Genomic DNA, 22,025 nt, shown 5'->3' with positions numbered 1-22,025 from the left:
AGCAATCACATCCATACCATAATGAAATTATTACATTCTCTATACGTCCCATACTCCGTCACGATTTAATTTTAAAACTATTTTTAAACTCCATACTAAGCCAAAATTATTTTTTAACGGTCATTCACTCCTTCTACGGACATAATTAACATAGATGAGGGACAAAAAAAGAAATAAATAAATTTTAAAAAAATATATTTACGTTCATTAGCTCCTAGGGATGTGAACAAGTATAGAAAACATTACAAATGAAATTCAGTATTTGAGAGGCAATATCTAGGCACCTAAATGAGGTATCAACAAAAAAAAAACGATAACGAGTTAAAAAAACTTCCCAAAAAAATATTTAACCCTGTAACGCACACGTAATATATTAATATACTTTTTTAACTGATAACATGGAAATGCGTTAAAGGGCTATTATGTTCTGCATGCGCAGAAAATGTAACATTTCAACGAAATTTTATATTATTAGTAGACATGTCGCGGAAGCACTGCGGTCAATTTTTATTATTAAAATAAAAACAAAATAATAAACGCCATTATATACGAACGCGGTAACAAATTCTAACAGTTATTAATCACATTCAATAGCGTGGGTCCCTTTCGATTAAGGCAGGGATGAACACAAATGACAGGTAGTCGCAACAGTCTAGTAGTACAGTGAAAAATAGCGGAGGCCGACCTATTTTTTTAATTTTAATTGACGAACTTTAAACCGATCGTCTTTCCGTACGCGTTTTGCATCAGTCTTCTTAACTCCCGCAACTTTCTAACGCGCGTTTCTAGCTTGAATTCTTCACCAACGTTTCGACAATGCTCAGTTGACCAACTTTTTTCACTAAAAATTAAAAAAATTCAATAAAATAATTACAAAAAGTTAATTGGTTCTTACCTATTTAAATCTGAACTACGTAAGCTTCCAGTTCCCGATATTATAGCCCAAGTTCCTGAATTTGTCGATGACATCGAATCCGTACGAGTTCGTTTAATAGCGGGCATATTTACAGGTGATGTTCCACGAGTTTGAAATCTATTTTCTTCTTTGCAAACATCTGGTACAGATCTATAAAAAAATATTTTATTAAATTAATTATGAGTATTATTCTAGAGTAGATACTATCAATTAGATATGCAAGGTTTTGTTGTCTGAGAAGAATCATAATCCCAGCTCAGAATTAGATCATAACATCAGGATTTTGAAGTACACAATATTTTTTTTGCTCTATTCTATTACATCATTCAGTACTACTTTCTTAATAAGGTTCTGTAAAGTGTGGCATTGACTTTTATGACAATGTCAGCTTCGTTTTGGAAGAACGAATATCTTTCCTGATGTTTGGGTCAACTTCCGCATGCTTGAGAGCTTAATCAATCAATTCAACCTTAAGTTCCTGAGTTTATTGGAGTTTATACGACTACAGAATCAACTGGGAAAACGGAGGGAGTATAAAAATGTTCATTTCTACATTTTGATAACAAAAGTGCACCATACCAATTGGGTGATTCATTCAAACTTTGGGTTGGGTTGCAAATAAGTACAATGATGGTCATAATATGTAAAAATTAAGACTAATTAATTCTTTTACTTACAAATGTTCAAAATCATCGGATAACGATTCGTTTGGAGAAGCATTACGTTCTTGGGATCGAACGCTAACAGATGATGCATTTGAATTTAAACTAAGGCTAGAACCAAGTTGATCTTTTGAATCTACAGTGTCAAATTTTTCTTTGTTCTCTGCGTGATCACTTGCCCGATTCAACAATTGCTTATTTTTTCTAAAAAATGTAATATATTTATTAACACATCAATTAATTTTATATACAGTATGTCCCAGGAGAGATGTTACAAGAGGTATAGTGACCTAAAAATGTTTGAACTTTCTTTTAAAGATGACGAATTAAGCTCTGCTTGGTGTGAAGAGGATTTTAAGAATATTTTTGAAAATTTTTAGTTCAGGTAAAGTAAGCTTATTCTTCATGATACAGTAAAATTTCATTAAGAAAAGTTGTTTGGAATGAGAAATTATGGCACTATGCAAAATTTCAAAAAGATCTACCTATATTGCTTAAGCCGTCATAATTTATATTAGATCAGAGTGAAGACACTAAGAGCTAGTGTCTTCAGGGGTGGTTAATAGTTTAGAAGGGTAGGTTGAAAGTACAAATAGGGTCAAAACGTGCCCTATTATGAGTTAAACATATTCCCCAAATGTCATTTTCCTAGCGTTTATGGCTTTTGAGAAAGAAAAATTAAACTAAAATTTTCCGCCATATTTGGAGGGGTGAAGCTCCTTAGGGGAGCCGAAGTCGCCCATGGTTCATATATGTTGCAGTCATTCAGATACACCTGTATATTTAGGTCATTATACTTCTTGTAACATCTATCCTGGGACACACTGTATATACAGAATGTCCCGAAACTCAACGTCAAGCGGGCACCGGGTGAGAGGCCAACCCATACCTGTTCTGGTAAAAATAAGAAAAAAATTCTATGTCTCTTAGTTGAGTAGTAATAGACATATTTTTGAAAATGTTAAAAATCGTTATGCATGTCCTGTACGGGATTGCATACAGAATACCCAGAAAGATGGATTGGGCGAACCACGGTTCGATTACTTGGCCTCCTTATTCTCTGGGTCTAAATCCCCTTGATTTTCTTATTAGGATTGCATAAAAGAAACAGTGTAGTAAAAACCGATTGAAAATCTTGCCGAACTGCGCCACAATATTTATGCAGCAGCAGAAGAAACAAATGCAAAGAGATTTGCACAACTAGTAAAAAGATCTTTTTTGTGACGATACAGAGCTTGTATTACTGCCGACGGCAAATAATTTGAGCTACTAAGGCAAATTTAGTATTAAGAAAATAATGCTATAAAATTAATAATAAATAAATTTGTTTGTTTAATTTTGTTTTTAGGTTAACCTTATTTGAAAGTCTTTTTGCAAGACATCTTGTTGAAACCACATTTTGTAGTTCCTAGATATTGACTGGCACATCTTCTAACAAAGTTAAGAGGAAATAAAAAGTAAATACAAATAACATACAAAAGTATGCATTTTTTAAATAACGTGTTTTTTGCAGAAAATGTTTTTTATGATAAGAAAAATGGCGTGTTGTACCATTTTTGAAACTTGACTAAACAGGCCATCTTTTAAAATTACTTGCCAAGGGTGTTGTACTACCCCTTTTTGTAGAAATTGTATGTCAAACTTGACAGACATAAATTCTTTCAACTTTAACTCAATCAAATTAATATATTTTTTTTTTCAAAACTAACGATTTTTGTTGTTTGATTTGTGACTTCTACAGTAGCATGGTTCATAAGGAATACATTATTAAATTGGGAACATTTCTGACCGTAGTACCTAAAGATATGATGTACAGGGTGTCCAAATTTCGATGGGTTTGCAGGGTATCTCAGTTATTATGAAAGATAGAAAGTTGCGGCTTTCGCGAACCTGAGCTACTTTTTTGTGAAACTTACAACGGCGCAAACTAAATTTTCATAGCCCTCTTCGTTTTTGATATACAGGATAGAGATTTTCAGACACCTCCTGTATCTCGGCTATCCGGAAACGTAAAAACGGGTTCTAATAGATTTTTTCACGTAGAATCCAATGGTGCACGTAGAATTTTTCTAGTCATCACGGTTTTTCAGTTATAAAGAGTTAAGTATTTTAGAAGTTGAGTATTCAGTATTTGGGTTGTGTTTATAACTCAAAAACCGTGATGACTAGAAACATTCTACGTGCACCATTGGATTCTACGTGAAAAAATCTATTAGAACCCGTTCTTACTTTTTTATTAAGTTTGCGGATAGCCGAGATACAGGAGGTGTCTGAAAATCGTAAATTTCAAACACTCCCTGTATATCAAAAACGAAGAGGGCTATGAAAATTTGGTTTGCGCAAGCTTCGCGGAAGCTGCAACTTTCTATCTTTCATAATAACTGAGATACCCTGCAAACCCATCGAAATTTGGACACCTGTACAGGGCTGATTTTCAACGTTTTCAAAAATATGTCTATTACTACTTAACTAAGAGACATGGAATTTTTTTCTCATTTTTACCAAAACAGGTATGGGTTGGCCTCTCACCCGGTGCCTGCTTGACGTTGAGCTTCGAGACAGCCTGTATATATACCTACATGTAATTGGGGTTTATACAGAATTCCTCATCTTCAATATGTTTCAACATATAAAAGCAAAAATAAAAAATTTCTTCGTTTTTGCTTCTACGATTTGGTAGATCGTGTCCGAATAAAAACCAATCATAAGCAACGGTTAAATAGAGCATTTCTAAAGGTGATAATGAGTGATGTATTACGCCGTCAGCCCACATGCTTATTCGTACTAAAGAGACAAACATGGGTGTGCGATCCCATCCGCTTATACAATGGATGAGGGTGCTGTCTTTTCTTTCATGCATATATTTAAGAAGAACTTTTAAATAATTTTGAGTCATTTCAACTAAATTCCATTTCCGATAGTTTTCCCAACGTATGTTGAGCTGAGCTAAGGGACCATCTTGCTGAGGAGGAACTAATTCTGCGTCAATAAACGGTTGCTCCCAATCAAATTGTAAGTCTTCGGCCTCGTAATTATTTAAACGAAACTCCGAAAAAAATTCACAGCCGGGGTAAGGTAGGGAAAGTAAATTAAAGTGTCCGTAATGTCCGTATTCTTCCGTAACCTTCTCCGATGACGTCACACTTACATTGTACTTGATTTTTTTCTTCTCAACCATCAAATCAACTATATTCATAACATTGTAACTTTCTAATAATTCGACATCTAAACTTCTTAAACGATATATATCCATATCTGTTATGTGTTTTACTTCGTAGCCAAACACACTTTTTATTGTGTCGTAAATATGTCTAGCGTTTAACTCTAGAGGACCAGCTAGAGTCGACGATCTTAATAGATATTTACCTTTATACATTATCACAGGCATTGGAAAACGAGCGCGGCACCTTGCATATCTAGAATTAGTTATTAAACTTTTTAATTGTTCACTATTATACAAATTTTCGTATATAGTCGGATTATCGTTTTTCGGAGACTCCAAGAATATTAATTCGCTTGGATAATGATTGCACAGCTCTGGATTACTATTTTTAATAGTAAATAAAGTATAATCTAGTTTCATTAATCCAATGGTGTTTGACATACAAGCTATGGGCTAAAACAAAGCAATACTGAAAGGGTTTTTTAAAAATCGTGCGAATTTCCTTACAACAGCATCCGTACTATTCGATTTATAACCATTTTTTGAAAAATAATCCAAAAGATCCTCGACATCTTTCATACTAATGCGCTCCACGCATTCCGAATTTAGAACGTCTCCAGACATCGTAAATCGTTTTTGCGTTGTACTACCTAAAAAAGATAAAATCATTTTTTCGCACATGAGGTTTTTGCGTTGGTTGTCATTATGCTAATGTTTCAATCTAAAATAGCCCACCTTATCGTTTTTCCTTGGGAAGTTATCACCAGCATTATATATATACAATTTAACTAAAACACCAATTCAAACGAACACAAATTATGACTGCGTCTGGCACTGATTTTGAGGTTTATGCGAAGTGCGAAGCTAAGCATTTTTTTTTATTCAATGTGATTACAAAAGCGACATCTCTTATTGTTTATAAAACTAAATAACGTGGTGACATCTTTTATCACTTAAGTGAACTAAATAAAGGTTAATAAAAAAAATACGATGTAATTAATAAAATAAAGAATAAATTTATGGGTACTAATAATATCATTAAATAAATGCGTTGTTTAAAGATCAAATTACATAAAGTTGATTATTTTTGATGTTAGATGTCGTTGAAGTAGGACCTTTATCGCACCGTTCTGGTTAAGTTTTCACGAAGTAGGTCTTAATAAGACTTTAATTACTAATCAAAATTAAAAAAAAAACTTAATTAAGGCTTGAAAATAAATCTTTATTAATAACTATGTAATACTTGAGCTACTGCCTCGGCTTCTATTGATATATTGGTTCTAAAAGAAAATTGCAGCAGGACTACGTCGGCTTCTAATGAGATATTACTATTATAAAGAAAACTTTCTTAATAACTTTGTAATATTCAAGCCACTGATATTAGTTCTAAAAGGAAACCTTTACTTATTGAATCTTGGGCTAGTCGTTAATAATGCCTTGTACTATGTACAAACAGCACATTACTAAAACATTAAGTGTTTGTTTTTTGAAATTAAAATTACTCTATTCTTTCAAAGATATTTTTAATTTAAAAATGAAAAAGATGCTTTGTGAATGTTTTGTACTGTCTTTGCTTAATTATTGTATTCCTGTCTACTATCCATGTTTGGATTCCATGGATAGATTGAGAGTGCAAAGAGTGCAGAACGCTTGTATGAGATATATATTCAGAATTAAAAAATTTGAAAGAATCTCTCATAAGCTTAAAGAGTTAACTTGGCTGAATATTCATAATCGTTATACTCTACAGGCTTCAGTGCTGTATCACAAGGTTGTCACAACTGGCTCGCCTAATTATTTGAGTAAAAAGATTCAGTTTAGAGGGGATCTACACAGTATAAATATTAGAAATAAAAATGTTGTTAATCCGCCTGCTCATAGTACAGCTCTGTTTTGTCGTGCGTTTAGCTACTGTGCCTATAAGCTGTATAATTCTATCCCCGTCACCATTCGGGCCAAAAGGGAGGGTGCTTTCAGAACGTTATTGTTTAGGCATTTATTTGAGCGACAGTGACTTCTTGTTTGCTTTATAGTGGATCAATCTAATTTTAATACAAGTGGAATAATTTGTTTTTGTTTATTTCATTTTATTATTTTTTATTTTATTAGCTCATATATAAGATAGATTATAAGTGAAATGAAGATTATAATGCAGAATCAATTAATAGTTTTAGTTTTTAGGAGTAGGCATGTACTACGATTGAATAAAAGTGCAATTATTTTTAAGGTTAAGTGGAAGAGCAGAAGCGGGCCATATTATGGTCGCATTCTGAACTTCGCCTTAGGATTTCCACCTGTTTTGTATTTAAGTTATTTTTCTTTTTAAATATTGTTTTTTGTTCTTTTTTGATTATCTTTATTTTGCATTATAGTAACTATAGTTACTATTATTATTGTTTGTTCTCTTTACTCTGGAAATAAAGGCAGTTTATTATTATTATTATTATTATTATTGCTTTATAATACTCAAACTATTGCCTCGACAGCAGGGCTGGCTCGGCAGCTAGTAATATATTACGACTGCCAAGAAAGCCTTATTAATAATTTTGTTATGTTCGAGCCACTGCCTCAGCAGCAGAGCTGCTTCGGCTTCTAATGAAGTATTGGTTATAAAAAGAAATAATCCCTTGTTGCTTTATAATGCTCGAGCTATTGCCTCGGCAGAAGAGCTGCCTCGGTTTCTAATGAGATATTACTATTATAAAGAAAACTTTCTTAATAACTTTGTAATAGTCAAGCCACTGCCTCGGCTTCTGATAATATGTTAGTTCTAAAAGGAAACCTTTACTTATTGCTTTATAAAACTCAAACCATTGCCTCGACAGCAGGGCTGTCTCGGCAGCTAGTAATATATTACGATTGTCAAGAAAGCCTTATTAATAATTGTGCAATATTCGAGCCACTGCCTCAGCAGCAGAGCTGCTTCGGCTTCTAATGAAGTATTGGTTATAAAAAGAAATAATCCCTTGTTGCTTTATAATGCTCGAGCTATTGCCTCGGCAGCAGAGCTGCCTCGGCTTCTAATGAGATATTACTATTATAAAGAAAACTTTATTAATAACTTTATAATAGTCAAGCCACTGCCTCGGCAGCAGAGCTGCCTCGGCTTCTAATAATATATTACGACTGCCAAGAAAGCCTTATTAATAATTTTGTAATATTCGAACCACTGCCTCAGCAGCAGAGCTGCTTCGGCTTATAATAAAGGATTGGTTATAAAAAGAAATAATCCCTTGTTGCTTTATAATGCTCGAGCTACTGCCTCGGCAGCAGAGCTGCCTCAGCTTCTACGGCGATATTGGTTCTAAAAAGAACTTTTGTTTATTGCTTCATTCCCTTGTTACAACTCATTCATTTATTCATTATTACGTTACATTATCACTGCGTTAAGTGTGAAGCTAAGCATTTTTTTTATTCAATGTGATTAAAAAAGCGACACCTCTTATCGTTTATAAAACTAAATAACGTGGTGACACCTTTTATCACTTAAGTGAACTAAATAAACGTGATATAAAGTAAGATTAATAAAAAAATATGATGTAATTAATAAAATAAAGAATAAATGTATGGGTAAAATCATTAAATAAATGCGTTATTTAAAAGATCAAATTACATAAAGTTGATTATATTTGATGTTAGATGTCGTTGAAGTAGAATGCGTCATAGGTCATACTACCTTTATCGCACTGTTCTGGTTAAGTTTTCACGGAGTAGGTCCGGTTGTGTAGCGTTGCCTTTTTTGAGGCTGCGGCCTTTGACAGGCTTAAAAAAAAAATAAAATTAAAGCAAACATTTTCGGCAAACTCAGCAAAGAATATCGAAATAGTGTGTAATAAATAAAAAAAATGACACGTGAGTGACGCGAATGACCTTCCGAACGGCCGGTTGACGGTTAAATGACGTTCGTTTTTAGGCGGAAATCAACGCGAATTGGCCAGGGCTAAGAATCAAAGGAAACAACTCGAAAGTTCTAAAAAGAAACCTTCCGGGGGGGACGGCCTAACGTTGGAACAGAGAAAATTTCGGTAAAACAGATCATAGAAAGCAACTTTATTTTTACATATTTAAGTTTAGTTTAAAGTGTGTAATAAGGGTGAGAGTATCCTGTTTATAGGGATGCGGAAATGATGAGAGAAAAACAACGCAAAAAAGAAGATGCGGTACCCAGCCAAAATAAAAAATAAGTTTATCAGGAACTGATCCATGTGTCATTAAATCTTTTTTTAATATTTACCAAGTATTATTAACCATTTAACTTGTATTTTATTTCATAGGTGTATAAATAAAATTTTTATTAATTCTATTTTTATGTTCTCCTTAGCCATATTTACCCCTTCAACATTTCGTTGAATATTTAACATTTTTAAATGATAATTTTTGTATGTTAATTAATAATGATGATTATTAAAAATTTTGTTTGTATTCTGCAATTGTAATTCGAACATGTAAACTACTTCATCACGAAACGACTAAAAAGATATTAAGACGAAAGAAGATACAAGAATGCTAGAATGGAAAAAGTGGAGGATGAGTTCAAGAATCTTCTCAACAACTCATTCATCTTTCTCAACTTGACGTCTTTTTCCCAGCATCTTGGATTTCGTCAAAATCTTCCTGACATGCTTTAGAACATCCTTCCAGTCATCTCCATGCTCTAATCCCCATAAAGTTTGGATCTTCTTCCACAACGTCAAGAAATTTCTGCATTTTGTCTGCCTAAACGGATTTCTAAAGACCTTAACTGTGAGGATAATTTGACTATACTTGGAATATCATGAGATGACTCAATGTCGGCAAATTAATTTATTATTAATTAATTATTGCTTTATAATACTCAAGCCATTGCCTTGGCGAGGTATTCCTGTCTCGGCTTCTAGCGATATATTACGACTGCAAAGAAAATTTTAATAACTTTGTAATACTGCCACTGCCTCGGCTTCTAATGAAGTATTGGTTCTAAAACGAAACCTTTACTTATTGCTGTATAATACTCAAACCGTTGCCTCGGCAGCTAATAATATATTACGACTGCCAAGAAAGCCTTATTAATAATTTTGTAATAGTTTAGCCACTGCCTCGGCTCCTAATAATATATTACGACTGCTTTTTTTAGTGTTTCTTATTAAAATATTGCTGTAAACGAATAAATATTAAAGTTAAGCTTGTACTTACTTTAATATAGTCCTTCCAGATTTTTTTTTGAGGCATCACGCATTTTTGGAATTGTTTTGGATGCCGTTAACAACCTAATATCCTGATGCATGAATTAATCATAACGTTGAATTGGTTTATTTTATTTGAATGGAACGACTTAGTGATGATAGTAATATTAAAAAAAAAAATGTTGTTAATATGAAGTTAGTTATACAAGTAAAAAAGAACGGCTTAAATAAAAAAAATTTTAATATTATTCCACAAAAAAGAAATTCATTTATTTTTTTATTTAAATAATGTTTTTTAAATTTTTTTCGTTTTTTCCTTTTTTTTCAAATTTAATAATAAACCTTAAGGGCTACAATAAAAAATATACAACAGATATACCTAACATCCAACAAATAACACAACATTTATATTTAAAAAAAAAGTAATTAATCATAGAACCTATCTATAATATCGCCATATTTTTCCAGGATTACGTTACGTTTTAATTTAAGTGTAGGACCTAAAATAATAAATTTATACGTTATTAGGTTATTTAAAAATAATTGGAAGTTATTTTTACGTGTCCCAAAATAAATATTTTCACGTAAAACGTTTGATTTAAAAAGTTTAATTTTCTTACCTAATTCACCAGTAGGAATAGAGAAATCTTTAGGTAACAAAGCAAACTTTTGAATTTTTTGAGCATTAGAGGTAGCTTGCTTGTTAACTCTATCAATTCCGCCTTGAATAGCTTGCAATAATTTCGGATCAGGTCCAGCTTTAAGTACTTCAGGAATCGTAGATGCTGGACATCCCAAACTCGACAACCAATCTTTCACTTCTGGTGTTAATTTATCTAAAGGAGCTGCAGTGTCGGGGTCAACTTCCGTTTTCAAAGTAACCAACAAAGACAAGAACTTGCGTTTATCACCAATTAAGACGCAATTGCTAACATGTTGCAATTCCGCTTTCACCAATTGTTCAATAGGAACTGGAGGTACATTTTCGCCTCCAGCGGTAATTAACAATTCCTTCAATCTACCAGTAATATACACCAAACCTCTTTCATCAATTCTTCCAATATCACCGGAATGTAACCAACCTTCTTCATCCAAAGTGTCTTTAGTTTTTTCTGGTTCATTTAAATAACCCATAAACACATGCCTTCCATACATGCAAATTTCGCCATGACCTTGAGCATCTTTGTTATGAAGTTTTGTTTGCATGCCGGGTATCGTTGGTCCGATTGTATCAAAACCAAAAGCGTCTAAAACTCCCAAAGTGTGCGCTCCGGCAGCTTCCGACATACCAAAAGCTTCCATTATAGGTAAATCTATACTGAAGAAATATTTTTTGATGTCTGCCGCCAACGGCGCGGCCGCTGATACGAATGTTTTACACCTTTCTAAACCGAGAGCTTCTTTAATTTTTTTGAAAATTACGGAGCTAGCCACTGAATAACCAAATGTGCTCGATTCGACACTAAAATTTAAAAGAAATATTGAAATTAAGATAATAGAATTTGTATTGTAATATTTACCCATTCATTTTTTTCATATAATGTTGTAAACTGTTATTTTTAGCCCAACTGGCGATCATTTTTTGGATAATACCGCCACTAGCTGCAATTTGCATCATTTTTTCATGCATTTTCTCCCAAACTCTTGGTACAGCTAAGAATCTGGTTGGTCTAACTTCTTTTAATGTGTTAACCAAGCTTCCTTTAAGAGCGTTTGGATCAGCGAAGTGGACCGAAGCAGCGACTGACATGGTGATGTAAATATCGACGACTTGGGCTGCGACGTGACTTAATGGAAGATAACTTACGATGGATTCCATTCCGTCTTTTAAGCCACCTATTCTTTCACCTATAGCTATAGCGTCCCATGTTAAGTTATCGTGGGTTAACATTACAGCTTTTGGATTTCCTACAGTTCCAGACTAAAAAAAATTAAGTTAATCATAAATTGGTGCGAATAAATTTATTGGTCTTACAGTGTATACTAGAGTACAACATTCGTTTGCACCCATAGTTTTGAGAACATTCTCAAGTTTTTCATCGCTTTGCTCTCTGCCGATTTGAAGCACTCTTTTCCACTATTAAAAAAAATTTTATTTGGTGATTATAAAGTTTATAAAATTAAATCTTACGCTTAAAACGTCTGGTTTATCAGGGATCCCCTCGTATTGAATAATTGCTTTTAAATGAGGCAATCTCGATTTGATGGAAAGAATTTTCTCCAATTGTTTGCTATCTTGGACGACAATGATATTGGCTCTGCTATTTTCCGCGCAATAAAAACAAGCCTCAGCCGTGTTTGTCGTGTATATACCAGCGGCGAATCCACTAAAAATAATTAATAATAAAAAATCATTTCAAAAAATTAATTAATTAAATTTACCCGGCGTGAATAGCTGCCAAATCTGATATGAACCATTCGGGGCTGTTAAACCCTAAAATGCATACCGAATGATATCTTTCCAATCCTAAAGCAATAAATGCTTTGGCGACAAGACGGACTTGTTGTTGGTATTCTCTAAAAATAATTAATAAAACAATAAAAAAAAAATTTATGTCATCAATTGTTAATTATAAATCTAATATTGGAATTACGTATTTTTAATTAAAAAAAAATTGAAAAGAGAGACGACGAAGTGTTTCAAGGACCAAAGACTAGAGTTACTTTCAAAAATGCTTAGTAGCCGTGATTTAAATGCCCTATTATTGTCAGACAATAAGACGCATGTTAATACGATTTTATTGCGGAATTGTGATTTAAATTTGTGAAACTAACGTTTGATGGAATTTTGAATAAAATTAAAATAGTCGACGATTAAAATGATTAATTTTAGTTTAGATTCAAGTTCACCGACTTATCTCAAATAATATTAATTAAATGATTACTCGTAAAAAAATGAGGCGAAACTGATAAAAGAGCAACTCCTTACATAACTGCACGTTAAAAATTAACTCCGGGATTATCTACTACTCCAATTCGGTGAATGTACTTTACACCTCAGATTGTTATCGTTTCAAACTTACTTTTTCATCATTACTTTAAGTGTTTTTCTAATCAAAACTAATTCATTATGTTTTTCTTACTTACCTGTAAGTAATTTTGTGCCATTTTCCATCAGGTAACTTAGTACAAAGAGCAATACTATCGGGATAATTTGATACAGTTCTTTTTAATAATCCCGGAACCGACAATGGAGGGTTTCCTGATAAATCTTTACTATTATTTGGCATTCGAATTTTAACGCATCCTGTTGGATCAGCTGTGTATAAATTTTCAGCGGGAATTATTTGATCCGGACCTTAAAAATTAAAAAAAAAACTGTTATTATATACATATTTATATATATAATTTGGTACAATGCTAAATATGTTGGTACCAAATCAATTATAAAGTGATATCGTATGTTGTAATAATGTTAATTTAAGGTTGTGATGTATTAAATGAAGGTATTTTTAATCCTTTTTACATATTTAATGAAAAGTATAAAAAAAATTTTGTTGGGGAACAAAAAAATTGGTATCATACCAAATATATTTGGTACCAAAGCTATAACACATTCAATTGGCTTATTTTTGGTTCCTTCTTATATTTTTGATGGATATTTTCTTAAATAAATAATTTATGATGCTAAAAAATATAAAAATGTGGTACCAAGTCGGCGATAATGTTATATTGAGGTTGTGATGTATTACATGAAAGCATTTTTAATCCTCTTTACATATTTAATGAAAAGTATAAAAAAAATTATGTTAGGGTACAAAAAAATTGGTATCATACCAAATATATTTGGTACCAAAGCTATATTAGGGTTATAACACATTCAATTGGCTTATTTTTAGCTCCTCCTTTTATTTTTGATGGATATTTTCTTAAATAAATAATTTATGATGCTAAAAAAATATAAAAATGTGGTACCAAGTCGGCGATAATGATATATTGAGGTTGTGATGTATTAAATGAAAGCATTTTTAATCCTCTTTACATATTTAATGAAAAGTATAAAAAAAATTTTGTTAAGGTACAAAAAAATTAGTATCATACCAAATATATTTGGTACCAAAGCTATATTAGCGTTATAACACATTCAATTGGCTTATTTTTGGTTCCTCCTTTTATTTTTGATGAATATTTTCTTAAATAAATAATTTATGATGCTAAAAAAATATAAAAATGAGGTACCAAGTCGGCGATAACGTTATATTGAGGTTGGGATCTATTAAATGAAAGCATTTTTGATCCTCTTTACATATTTAATGAAAAGTGTAAAAAAATGTTGTTAGAGAACCAAAAATTGGTATGATTTAATGGATATTTTCTTAAAAAAATAATTTATGAGACTAAAAAACCCAAAATAAGGTACTAAGTCAAATTAATGAGAAAAAATGTTTATTATAAGATTAAATTAACTTATTAAATCTGAAATTATAGGAAATAAGAATTAATTGATTAGGATCATAAAATAATTGATAAAAAAAAATTGTAAATAATAATTTTCCGTTTAAACAAAGAAAAAAAAAATAAATAACATACCATTACTAGGTTTTTTATTATTATTATCATGTGATATTCCATTCATTTGTACTGACATCTTGATGAGTTTCTAAAACTGGAAAATTATGTTGTTCAATTGACTCTGACGAAAAACTGAAACAACAAAATAAAAAAATTAGATTTAAATGATGATTTGAAATCATGCAACAAAAAAAAAAGTGTAATTATTTATTGTACACGTTATTGTTATGATAATTAATTAATTGCCAAGTTACTTAAGTTAGTAACTGAATTTAATTTATGTACAAATCGTGATTAGATGTTTAGATTTTCTAGTGGCCTTGTCCTTCGGATTAAAAAAAAGTAAAACGCGCTTAAACCATTAGAAGTAAAGAAAACGAGCAATAAAGGAAGGTGTCTAATTTTTTTTATTTAACGATGCGGCTGCGTTAATCGAATTTGGAAATGTTGTTTAATTCCTTGATTTAAGTGTTAAGAGACCGCACGAGTGTTATATCAGATCAAAGATATCAATCATAAACAAAAAAAAGTTATATTTATATTTCTTAAAATAAAATAGATTTAAATTTTAACGATATTGTGGTTAATATAATATAAAAAAATTAATATATGTGGAAATTTGTTGATAGCGTATTTTTTATCACTTTATGGTATAGATAATATTATCTACATTTAAAACCTAATAAAAAGAAAAATATTTCTTATTTTATAAGGTTTTAATAAATAAAATACCTCAAGAAGAAAATTTGCAATTCATTATATCCATGGTATTAATAATCTAAGTAGATAAACAAGAATTTCCACGTATTACCTCGTTGTAATAATTTAATTACTAAAAATATCTCACCGCCCAATTGTATTTAAATCCTTTTTTGGAAACTCTATTTAATAACTAACAAAACTAATTAATTTTACAAAAATTAATTTTTCTTGTGGAATATCGACCGTAAACCAACCATTTGTCGCGAGAAAGTGTACACAATACGATTATTAAATTCAAAAAAATAACGATCTCAAGGCGACGCTTTGCTTATTATTAATGAATTAACAATTTACCTGTTGCGGTGCTTATTTTTATTGCAATTTGATTTCGATTAAAAAATTTAAAAACACAAAATATAACTAAGTCGCACACGCACAAGTCACTAAACACTCGCCCCGCGACTGCAATAAATATTTAGCGACCGCCAATTTATAGTTATCTAACTCTATGGAAATCCGTTATCTTATTGACTCATGTCACCCATTTTTTTTTTTTTTGAAACCGTCCGAATATTCTGCCCTAAGTATTACATTATATCGTTTTAGTTTCGTAATTTTTTGACTGTTAATATTCGACAACGAATTAAAGAGGAATTCAAGTCAATTGGGTTTAACTCCAATTCAAATCTATTTTAACTTTTGTTTTTTTTAACTTTGACCAACTTCCTTAATGAGATTATAATTATTTTTGTAACGTATTTATAAATAAAATAATATCAAAAAAAAAATTATATTTATTATTTAAAAGTAAGTTAAAATAATTATTTTAATAAAATATATGTAAGGTGAAATTTAAATAAAAACATTTTTTTATGATTTCGATACTGTTATCTAAATAAGTTTCGATACGGTTAAATTTTAAATTTTTCAAAAATAGCATGGGTTGCGTCCTAATAGCGAAATCCCGAATCAATGTCATTTTATCGCGATAACGATTGAAATCGAGTTGTGTGAAAAGATATTCGGGTACACTTTGACCTGCATCGTACGAGCACTTGTATATGTATGTAATACATATATAACAAAAATGATTTTTACAATATCTATTAGAGCGGATGACAACCAAATCAATTGATATTGGCTCCTATACGAATTAAACCTTGAAACAATTTTTTTTTAATAAATTTAAATAAGCCGCGTATTTAATTTAATTCGTTGTTATCTAATTGATAAAAAGCAAATTGCGCTTTGCAACCCGTTTAAAAAAAAACGTAAATATCTAAAAAAAATATGAATATGTCTACTTGAATATTATCAATTATTAGTTATCATTGTTTTAGAAAACAGTAGTAATTCGCAGGGCATTGTTATAAATGGGATAAACTTTGGACCATCGAAGGTACCTCGTTATCTATAAAACAATAAATTATCGAGTGTTTGGAAGAGCACGTTTTTAGGTGTGCAAGATGACTTTCAGTTGAGTGTTGCATCTTGTTGCAAAATTAAGATAAGCGAATTGAGACGTACTTGAACAGAAAATAATTAACGAAAAAAAATAAATCAAAAAATGGGCGTCAACGTTTTTCGAAATTCGTTTTCGTTGGCAACGTTTGACCTTTAGATAATTATGCCGAAAAATTACGAGATAATTTTTGTATTTTTCTAAACTTAATCGCTATCGACTTAATTTGATTATAACGAAAAAAATATGTATTATTTTTATTTAATTAATTAATGTTTCATATTTACCTTACTTGTATATTAAAAATTTTGGAGAGCACGAGTTTAACTTGGACACACAAATTTTTATTAAAACACGTGTTTCAAAACGAGTTATCTCAGGATTTAAAAAAATTATTTTTTAAAAAGGCGGGTTTTTAAAATTTTTGAATTTTAAAATTGTTTCTTTTTAATATCTTCTCTAAAAAGAATGTGTTGTTGATACTTTGTCCATCATATCATTCTGAATCGAGTTATCGCGACCGATTTTTAAATCCCAATCGATCGAACGATATTGTGACGTCGACTTTCTGTGTTTATTTATAATAATTTCATTTTCAGTGGCGTGATTTCCAATAAAAATAATTATTTTTTATTCTTTGTTTATTATTTTTTTGTTTGCTAATTTATTTTTATATTAAAGGCACTTACCAATTTAAATTGAAAATTTAATCGATTCACAATATGATCACGCACAAAACATCGTACGACTTTCATTTAATATGAATCATTCCCCGGCTTTTTAGAGGTGCAATAAGTTCCCTTATCAGGGAACCTTATTTACACAAAAACTCGGCGTTTAGGTAACTTCCACGAGATAGCAACGTTTAATCCTGCCCACGAACCTATTCGAGTTTAGATGCGAATGGTCAGAAAAATGAATGCAACAGCAATTCTTAAAAGAAAATCCGCTAACCGGTACCTATCTTACTGAGAAAATGTAGACTAGGTCAACTTGATCCGTTATTTATCCTTTGTTTTCTTTCTATAATAATTATCTAAGTGATTCTTACCTTTTTTTTGTAATTTAAAAACTTTTCATTGTATCACTTAGTAAACGTGAAATTGTTAATATTTTTTACTTATTGCTGTGGTAAAACGCGAAATCTTTGTAAAACACAAATTTCATTTGGAAAGTTTTTTTAATTTAAACTCTTTCAATTCAAATTTTTTATTTTAAATTTTTAATTATAATTTATAATTGAAAGTTTTGAAATGGGTAAAATAAATCAAAGGCGACATCTATTATTAATTTCATTATTCTATTATGGTGGTAATACAGTTTACTGTAATTATGGAGGTATTTAAATAAATCAAAAAATAAAATTAAATCCTCAATAATTTATTAAACCCCATACAATATAAAAATAAAACTACTGGAAGTAACATTTCTTCATTTCAACTCAAAAATCACTCTTCTCTTCTGCACTTTCAAAGAATTCTTTATTTTCAGTCAAAAAATTTTTTTGACTTTGATGGTAAGAATCCAACACGGTATAAAGCGATTCGAAAAATTCGATTGCGCACGTTAAGGTTCCTTCTCGTAATTTTCCGAAACCTTTATCTAAAAAATTAAAAAATCAAAAATTGTTTTAATTAAAAAATGTACATTTAATACTTTGAGGTACAACGACGTCGTTTATTACGACCGTTTGATGCGATAAAGCTGCCAAAAATCTTCTTAATATACAAGTTCGTGTTAATTCGGTAATCGGATTGATTTTACTTAAAAAATGTAAAAGGTATTCGATTAAAAACGCAGATTTAATTTCGAAATGGGAAAAACATAATTCGGGTTGCTTGTAGTTAATAACAATATTTTCCATGTCGTTTGTTGTTATGATCGGCTCTTTTAAGCTTTCTATCCAATCGTGTAACATCGAACATAACACGATCAAATCAGTTTCAACCTCCAATTTTAACCACCCCGACTGAGAATTATTTATATCCGTCTGCAATTTTCTAACTTCCTTTCGTTTTTCGCCGTCTAATGTTGAAAAATCAACCAATAAAGCGTTCTCTACAATTCGAACGTCTTGAATCATTATTTGTTGAGGCTCCCAAAGAAGATTTTCATTTTCTAATTCTTGGAAACATTTATTTTCTGCTAAGAGGTCTTCATTTATATCATCAGTATCCAAATCTATACACATATATTATACAATTATATACACTGTGTTAATTAATTCTCGTATCCGACGTCATCATTACAAAGTATGCAACCAAATACGCAAATCGCGTATTGCAATACTAATATTGTAATATTGGTTGCATACTGATAATATTGTTATGAATTTTGAATTACCTGAGAATGTATCGCTACAATCTGATGGATGAGGACTTGATGGTGCAGAAGGAATTGTTAAGAAATGTTCGTTACTCGGAGAATTTAAGGTATCAGGACTTAATAAATTGCCTAATAATTAAAAAAAAAATGGTTACGTCATAAATAAATAGTAATCAAAAATACTTTCAGACGCATTGCTACAAATACTGTATAAACTTTCATGTCTAACAACACCATTCCCAGATTTAGAGCAAAAAAAGTCTGTGGTGATCGGTATGTTCCAATTTTGCGGGAATTCGTTCACCCAACATCCGCATAGTTTTAAAATACGCTCACAAATGACATGGATTATTTTTGGAAAATATTTGTACATCCTTTCATCGTAACCGTGAAAAAGCACTTTTTGCCGCCTTAAAAACCTAGCTAAATTAAAAGGAGCCATGTATTTTTCTTTTTCGCATTCTCTAAAAAATGTGTGTTATAAATAATATATTAATAAGCTCAATTAATACTTTATAAAAAACGTTAATCTTCTCGGTAAAATGAAACTAGCAAAATGGCGAACGCACACAATTTGACCCCGAGTTTGAACCGAACCCGGTCGTTTATATCTAACGTATTTAATTGCATCGTTCGCTTCTGCTTTTAAAGAATAAACCAGATAGCACGAGATTAATACTCCAGTTCTTCCTAAACCTGCACAATTTTTTCTTTTTATATTGACAAATTAATATAAATCAAGTTACCAGCGTGACAATGAACAGCAACTCTTCCTTCCGATGTAGCAAAAGCTAAAACTTTAACCATGTTTAATAATCCTAATAAGGTGGCATCTCCGTAATCTTTCCAAGCGAAATTATAATAATATACTAAAAAAAGATTTATGTCAAAAAAGGGATTAAATCGATGCATATTAAATATTTTATCGAATTAAATTTAATAACGGTATTTAGTGAATTAAAGTGCTTTATTAAGTGCCAAAACGATATTTAGTATCGATTTGACACAACTATTGGTTCGTACTCTAGAAATTACATAAAATTACTATCTTGCATAATATATGTTTTCGTTCTTGACCATCCCGATATAAAGGGAGTTTGAATTAGATCGGTAATTCACTTCTTATCTTGGATCGGGGTACAAAAAAACCGTGACCCACTTTTTGACATATCGTGCACTAACAGGTAACAAACATATTAAAGATGCAACACCTTTTTTTTGTACAAGACCCGTTTTGACAAGTTGACGAGGTCTAATAGGGTTATGAATAATTGAGTCGGTTGCAACAAGTAAATTACTTTTTAATTAGACACCCCAAACGACTATTTTTGTATTAATATTTTTGATGTGAATTAATGTATTAGTACTTGCGCTAAAAAGAAAATTTTGTATCGATCTTGATGCCCGCTTAAATACTTACGACTTTTTTATGCAGGCGAAACCCGCGGCTTTTCCAACGTGTAGATTTCCGGAAGATAAGAGTGCCAGTTTTAAAATAGCTAGCATTAATATTCATTAACTTGCGCAGTACAAATATAATTCTATGCTTTTTTCTGTTATTTTGATTCATTTTTATTTATTCCAGAAAAAAATAATATGCATCTTAATTTACAAATAATAAATAAATAACTTACTCTTATTCTCCATAAAAATATTAGGATCATAAGAAAAACCGGAACTTTCTAATGGTTGTCCACAACTAGCGTGTTCCCGCGGGCATTGTAAATTTATGATTGATTTGATTCCCAAACTTAAAAATTCATACATTTTTTTATTATTATTAAGTACCTAATTGATTTTACCTTTCGAATTGCTGTAAAATGTTCTTTTTGACGATTAGAATGGTACTAGGTCGTGCCATCGCAAGAATGTCGGAAGTAATCCTGCAAAAGATCGACCTTGAATTATCGTTAGGAAATAACACTCGGACGTTTTTATCAATTTGCTATTGATTCAATGAATTATTTCACAAAACGAAGTATTAATAACGACAGGTGTTCAATAATAACCGACATAAACACGTATAACTTGTAATACAAAAAAATTGTTTCTTTTAACTTACCAATGAGAATATATTCCTTGCACGGCCAAACTATCAGCAGTCCAATTATCCGGATTTTCATATTTACAATTAATTCCGCCGCAAAAAACGCTACATTGTATCCCCTGAGGTGTTAATCTCCGAATATGATCGGATAATTTGTTATAATTAGCCGCCACCAATTCGGACGTTGCGTTTGGAGATTTTAATTCGCGGACGTCGTCCATAGTCTTTTTCAAAAGTTTGAAAATTCGCGCGCGATCATATTGCGTCCGCATGCAGTTGCATTCGGCGCCGATTTACGTTATATAGCACCGCAACGCGATGGTCAAAGACACCCTCGTCACCCACACAACGCCAATATGGCGCATGATCGTCTATTTACTGATATACATCTCGTTTCTCATGGTTACTCAGTGGTTTCAAAAAATTTTTATTTCCCATTAACATGTAATCCTAGTAATATTCAATAAATACATTTAGTAAGACTATTTTAAGTAATATTAATCATGTTCGATATTTATTTATATACAAAATTAATTAGTTGTTGATACATCTTTTAGAACACGTTGGGTTGTATAACTAATTTTTACAACACCCATCTTATTTATTTATTACAAACTACAAGTAATTGCAAGTATGCAACCAAATACGCAAATCGCATATTTCAATACCTATACTGTGATATTAGTTGCATACTTGCAATGATGACGTCGGGTACGATAATTAATTAACACACTGTATGGACAATGGAAAATTAAACTCAAAAATTGTTCCTATATCCATATATCCATATATCCATATATCTTTTAATTTATTATATACCCACTTTAAATTATTCTTAGTCACACCATAACTTTTATCTTTACATTTTTTTGTTTCTTATCGTGTTTGAGTTATTGTATATAAACAATACACGCAAATATTTGTTCCAGGTAAAAAAATTTTTTTTTCGGAGCTCATTTAATAAATCTGTCTTACACAAAGTGATTTTTGATGTATTAGGAAAAAATCCTTGTTAGGTTATTGATGGAATGTTACTAAATTGCGTCATATTGGCAATACTCACACTGGCTGGAA

The 22,025-nt window shown here is 31.1% G+C and overlaps 4 protein-coding genes and 1 long non-coding RNA gene across 5 annotated transcripts; 2 read left to right on the top strand and 3 right to left on the bottom strand.

The window, feature by feature from the left end:
- Nucleotides 1-178: 178 nt before the first annotated feature.
- On the bottom strand, nucleotides 179-5,676 carry EDT (Egg-derived tyrosine phosphatase). Its single transcript, XM_023059569.2, has 6 exons — nucleotides 5,477-5,676; nucleotides 5,249-5,391; nucleotides 4,158-5,194; nucleotides 1,594-1,782; nucleotides 896-1,066; nucleotides 179-841 (listed from the first exon to the last, which is right to left on the bottom strand). The coding sequence occupies exons 2-6, from the start codon at nucleotides 5,363-5,365 to the stop codon at nucleotides 700-702; spliced, it is 1,656 nt and encodes a 551-aa protein (XP_022915337.1). The 5' UTR covers nucleotides 5,366-5,391; nucleotides 5,477-5,676; the 3' UTR covers nucleotides 179-699.
- On the top strand, nucleotides 2,318-3,286 carry LOC139431092 (uncharacterized). The gene is made up of 2 exons (XR_011641387.1): nucleotides 2,318-3,035; nucleotides 3,092-3,286. It is a non-coding gene; the product is annotated as an uncharacterized lncRNA (long non-coding RNA).
- A 2,746-nt stretch (nucleotides 5,677-8,422) lies between the features above and the next one.
- Nucleotides 8,423-9,044, top strand: LOC111425579 (putative SERF-like protein). Its single transcript, XM_071198516.1, has 3 exons — nucleotides 8,423-8,593; nucleotides 8,655-8,766; nucleotides 8,856-9,044. Exons 1-3 carry the CDS (start codon nucleotides 8,587-8,589, stop codon nucleotides 8,923-8,925), a joined length of 189 nt encoding a protein of 62 aa, XP_071054617.1. The 5' UTR covers nucleotides 8,423-8,586; the 3' UTR covers nucleotides 8,926-9,044.
- A 1,096-nt stretch (nucleotides 9,045-10,140) lies between these two features.
- LOC111425673 (acyl-CoA synthetase bubblegum family member 1) lies at nucleotides 10,141-15,584 on the bottom strand. The gene is made up of 9 exons (XM_071198515.1): nucleotides 15,472-15,584; nucleotides 14,434-14,547; nucleotides 12,991-13,201; nucleotides 12,286-12,420; nucleotides 12,035-12,230; nucleotides 11,879-11,980; nucleotides 11,424-11,824; nucleotides 10,524-11,365; nucleotides 10,141-10,403 (listed from the first exon to the last, which is right to left on the bottom strand). Exons 2-9 carry the CDS (start codon nucleotides 14,489-14,491, stop codon nucleotides 10,330-10,332), a joined length of 2,019 nt encoding a protein of 672 aa, XP_071054616.1. The 5' UTR covers nucleotides 14,492-14,547; nucleotides 15,472-15,584; the 3' UTR covers nucleotides 10,141-10,329.
- A 2,359-nt stretch (nucleotides 15,585-17,943) lies between these two features.
- Nucleotides 17,944-21,321, bottom strand: LOC111425440 (protein tyrosine phosphatase domain-containing protein 1-like). The gene is made up of 9 exons (XM_023059450.2): nucleotides 20,967-21,321; nucleotides 20,707-20,787; nucleotides 20,539-20,654; nucleotides 19,651-19,773; nucleotides 19,417-19,600; nucleotides 19,088-19,368; nucleotides 18,923-19,033; nucleotides 18,236-18,760; nucleotides 17,944-18,181 (listed from the first exon to the last, which is right to left on the bottom strand). Exons 1-9 carry the CDS (start codon nucleotides 21,221-21,223, stop codon nucleotides 18,021-18,023), a joined length of 1,839 nt encoding a protein of 612 aa, XP_022915218.2. The 5' UTR covers nucleotides 21,224-21,321; the 3' UTR covers nucleotides 17,944-18,020.
- Between the last annotated feature and the right edge of the window lie 704 nt (nucleotides 21,322-22,025).

The sequence above is a fragment of the Onthophagus taurus genome, chromosome 8, assembly GCF_036711975.1.
Source record: "Onthophagus taurus isolate NC chromosome 8, IU_Otau_3.0, whole genome shotgun sequence".
In the NCBI taxonomy this organism is placed as follows: domain Eukaryota; kingdom Metazoa; phylum Arthropoda; class Insecta; order Coleoptera; family Scarabaeidae; genus Onthophagus; species Onthophagus taurus.
This window is presented reverse-complemented; position numbering and strand designations above follow the sequence as displayed.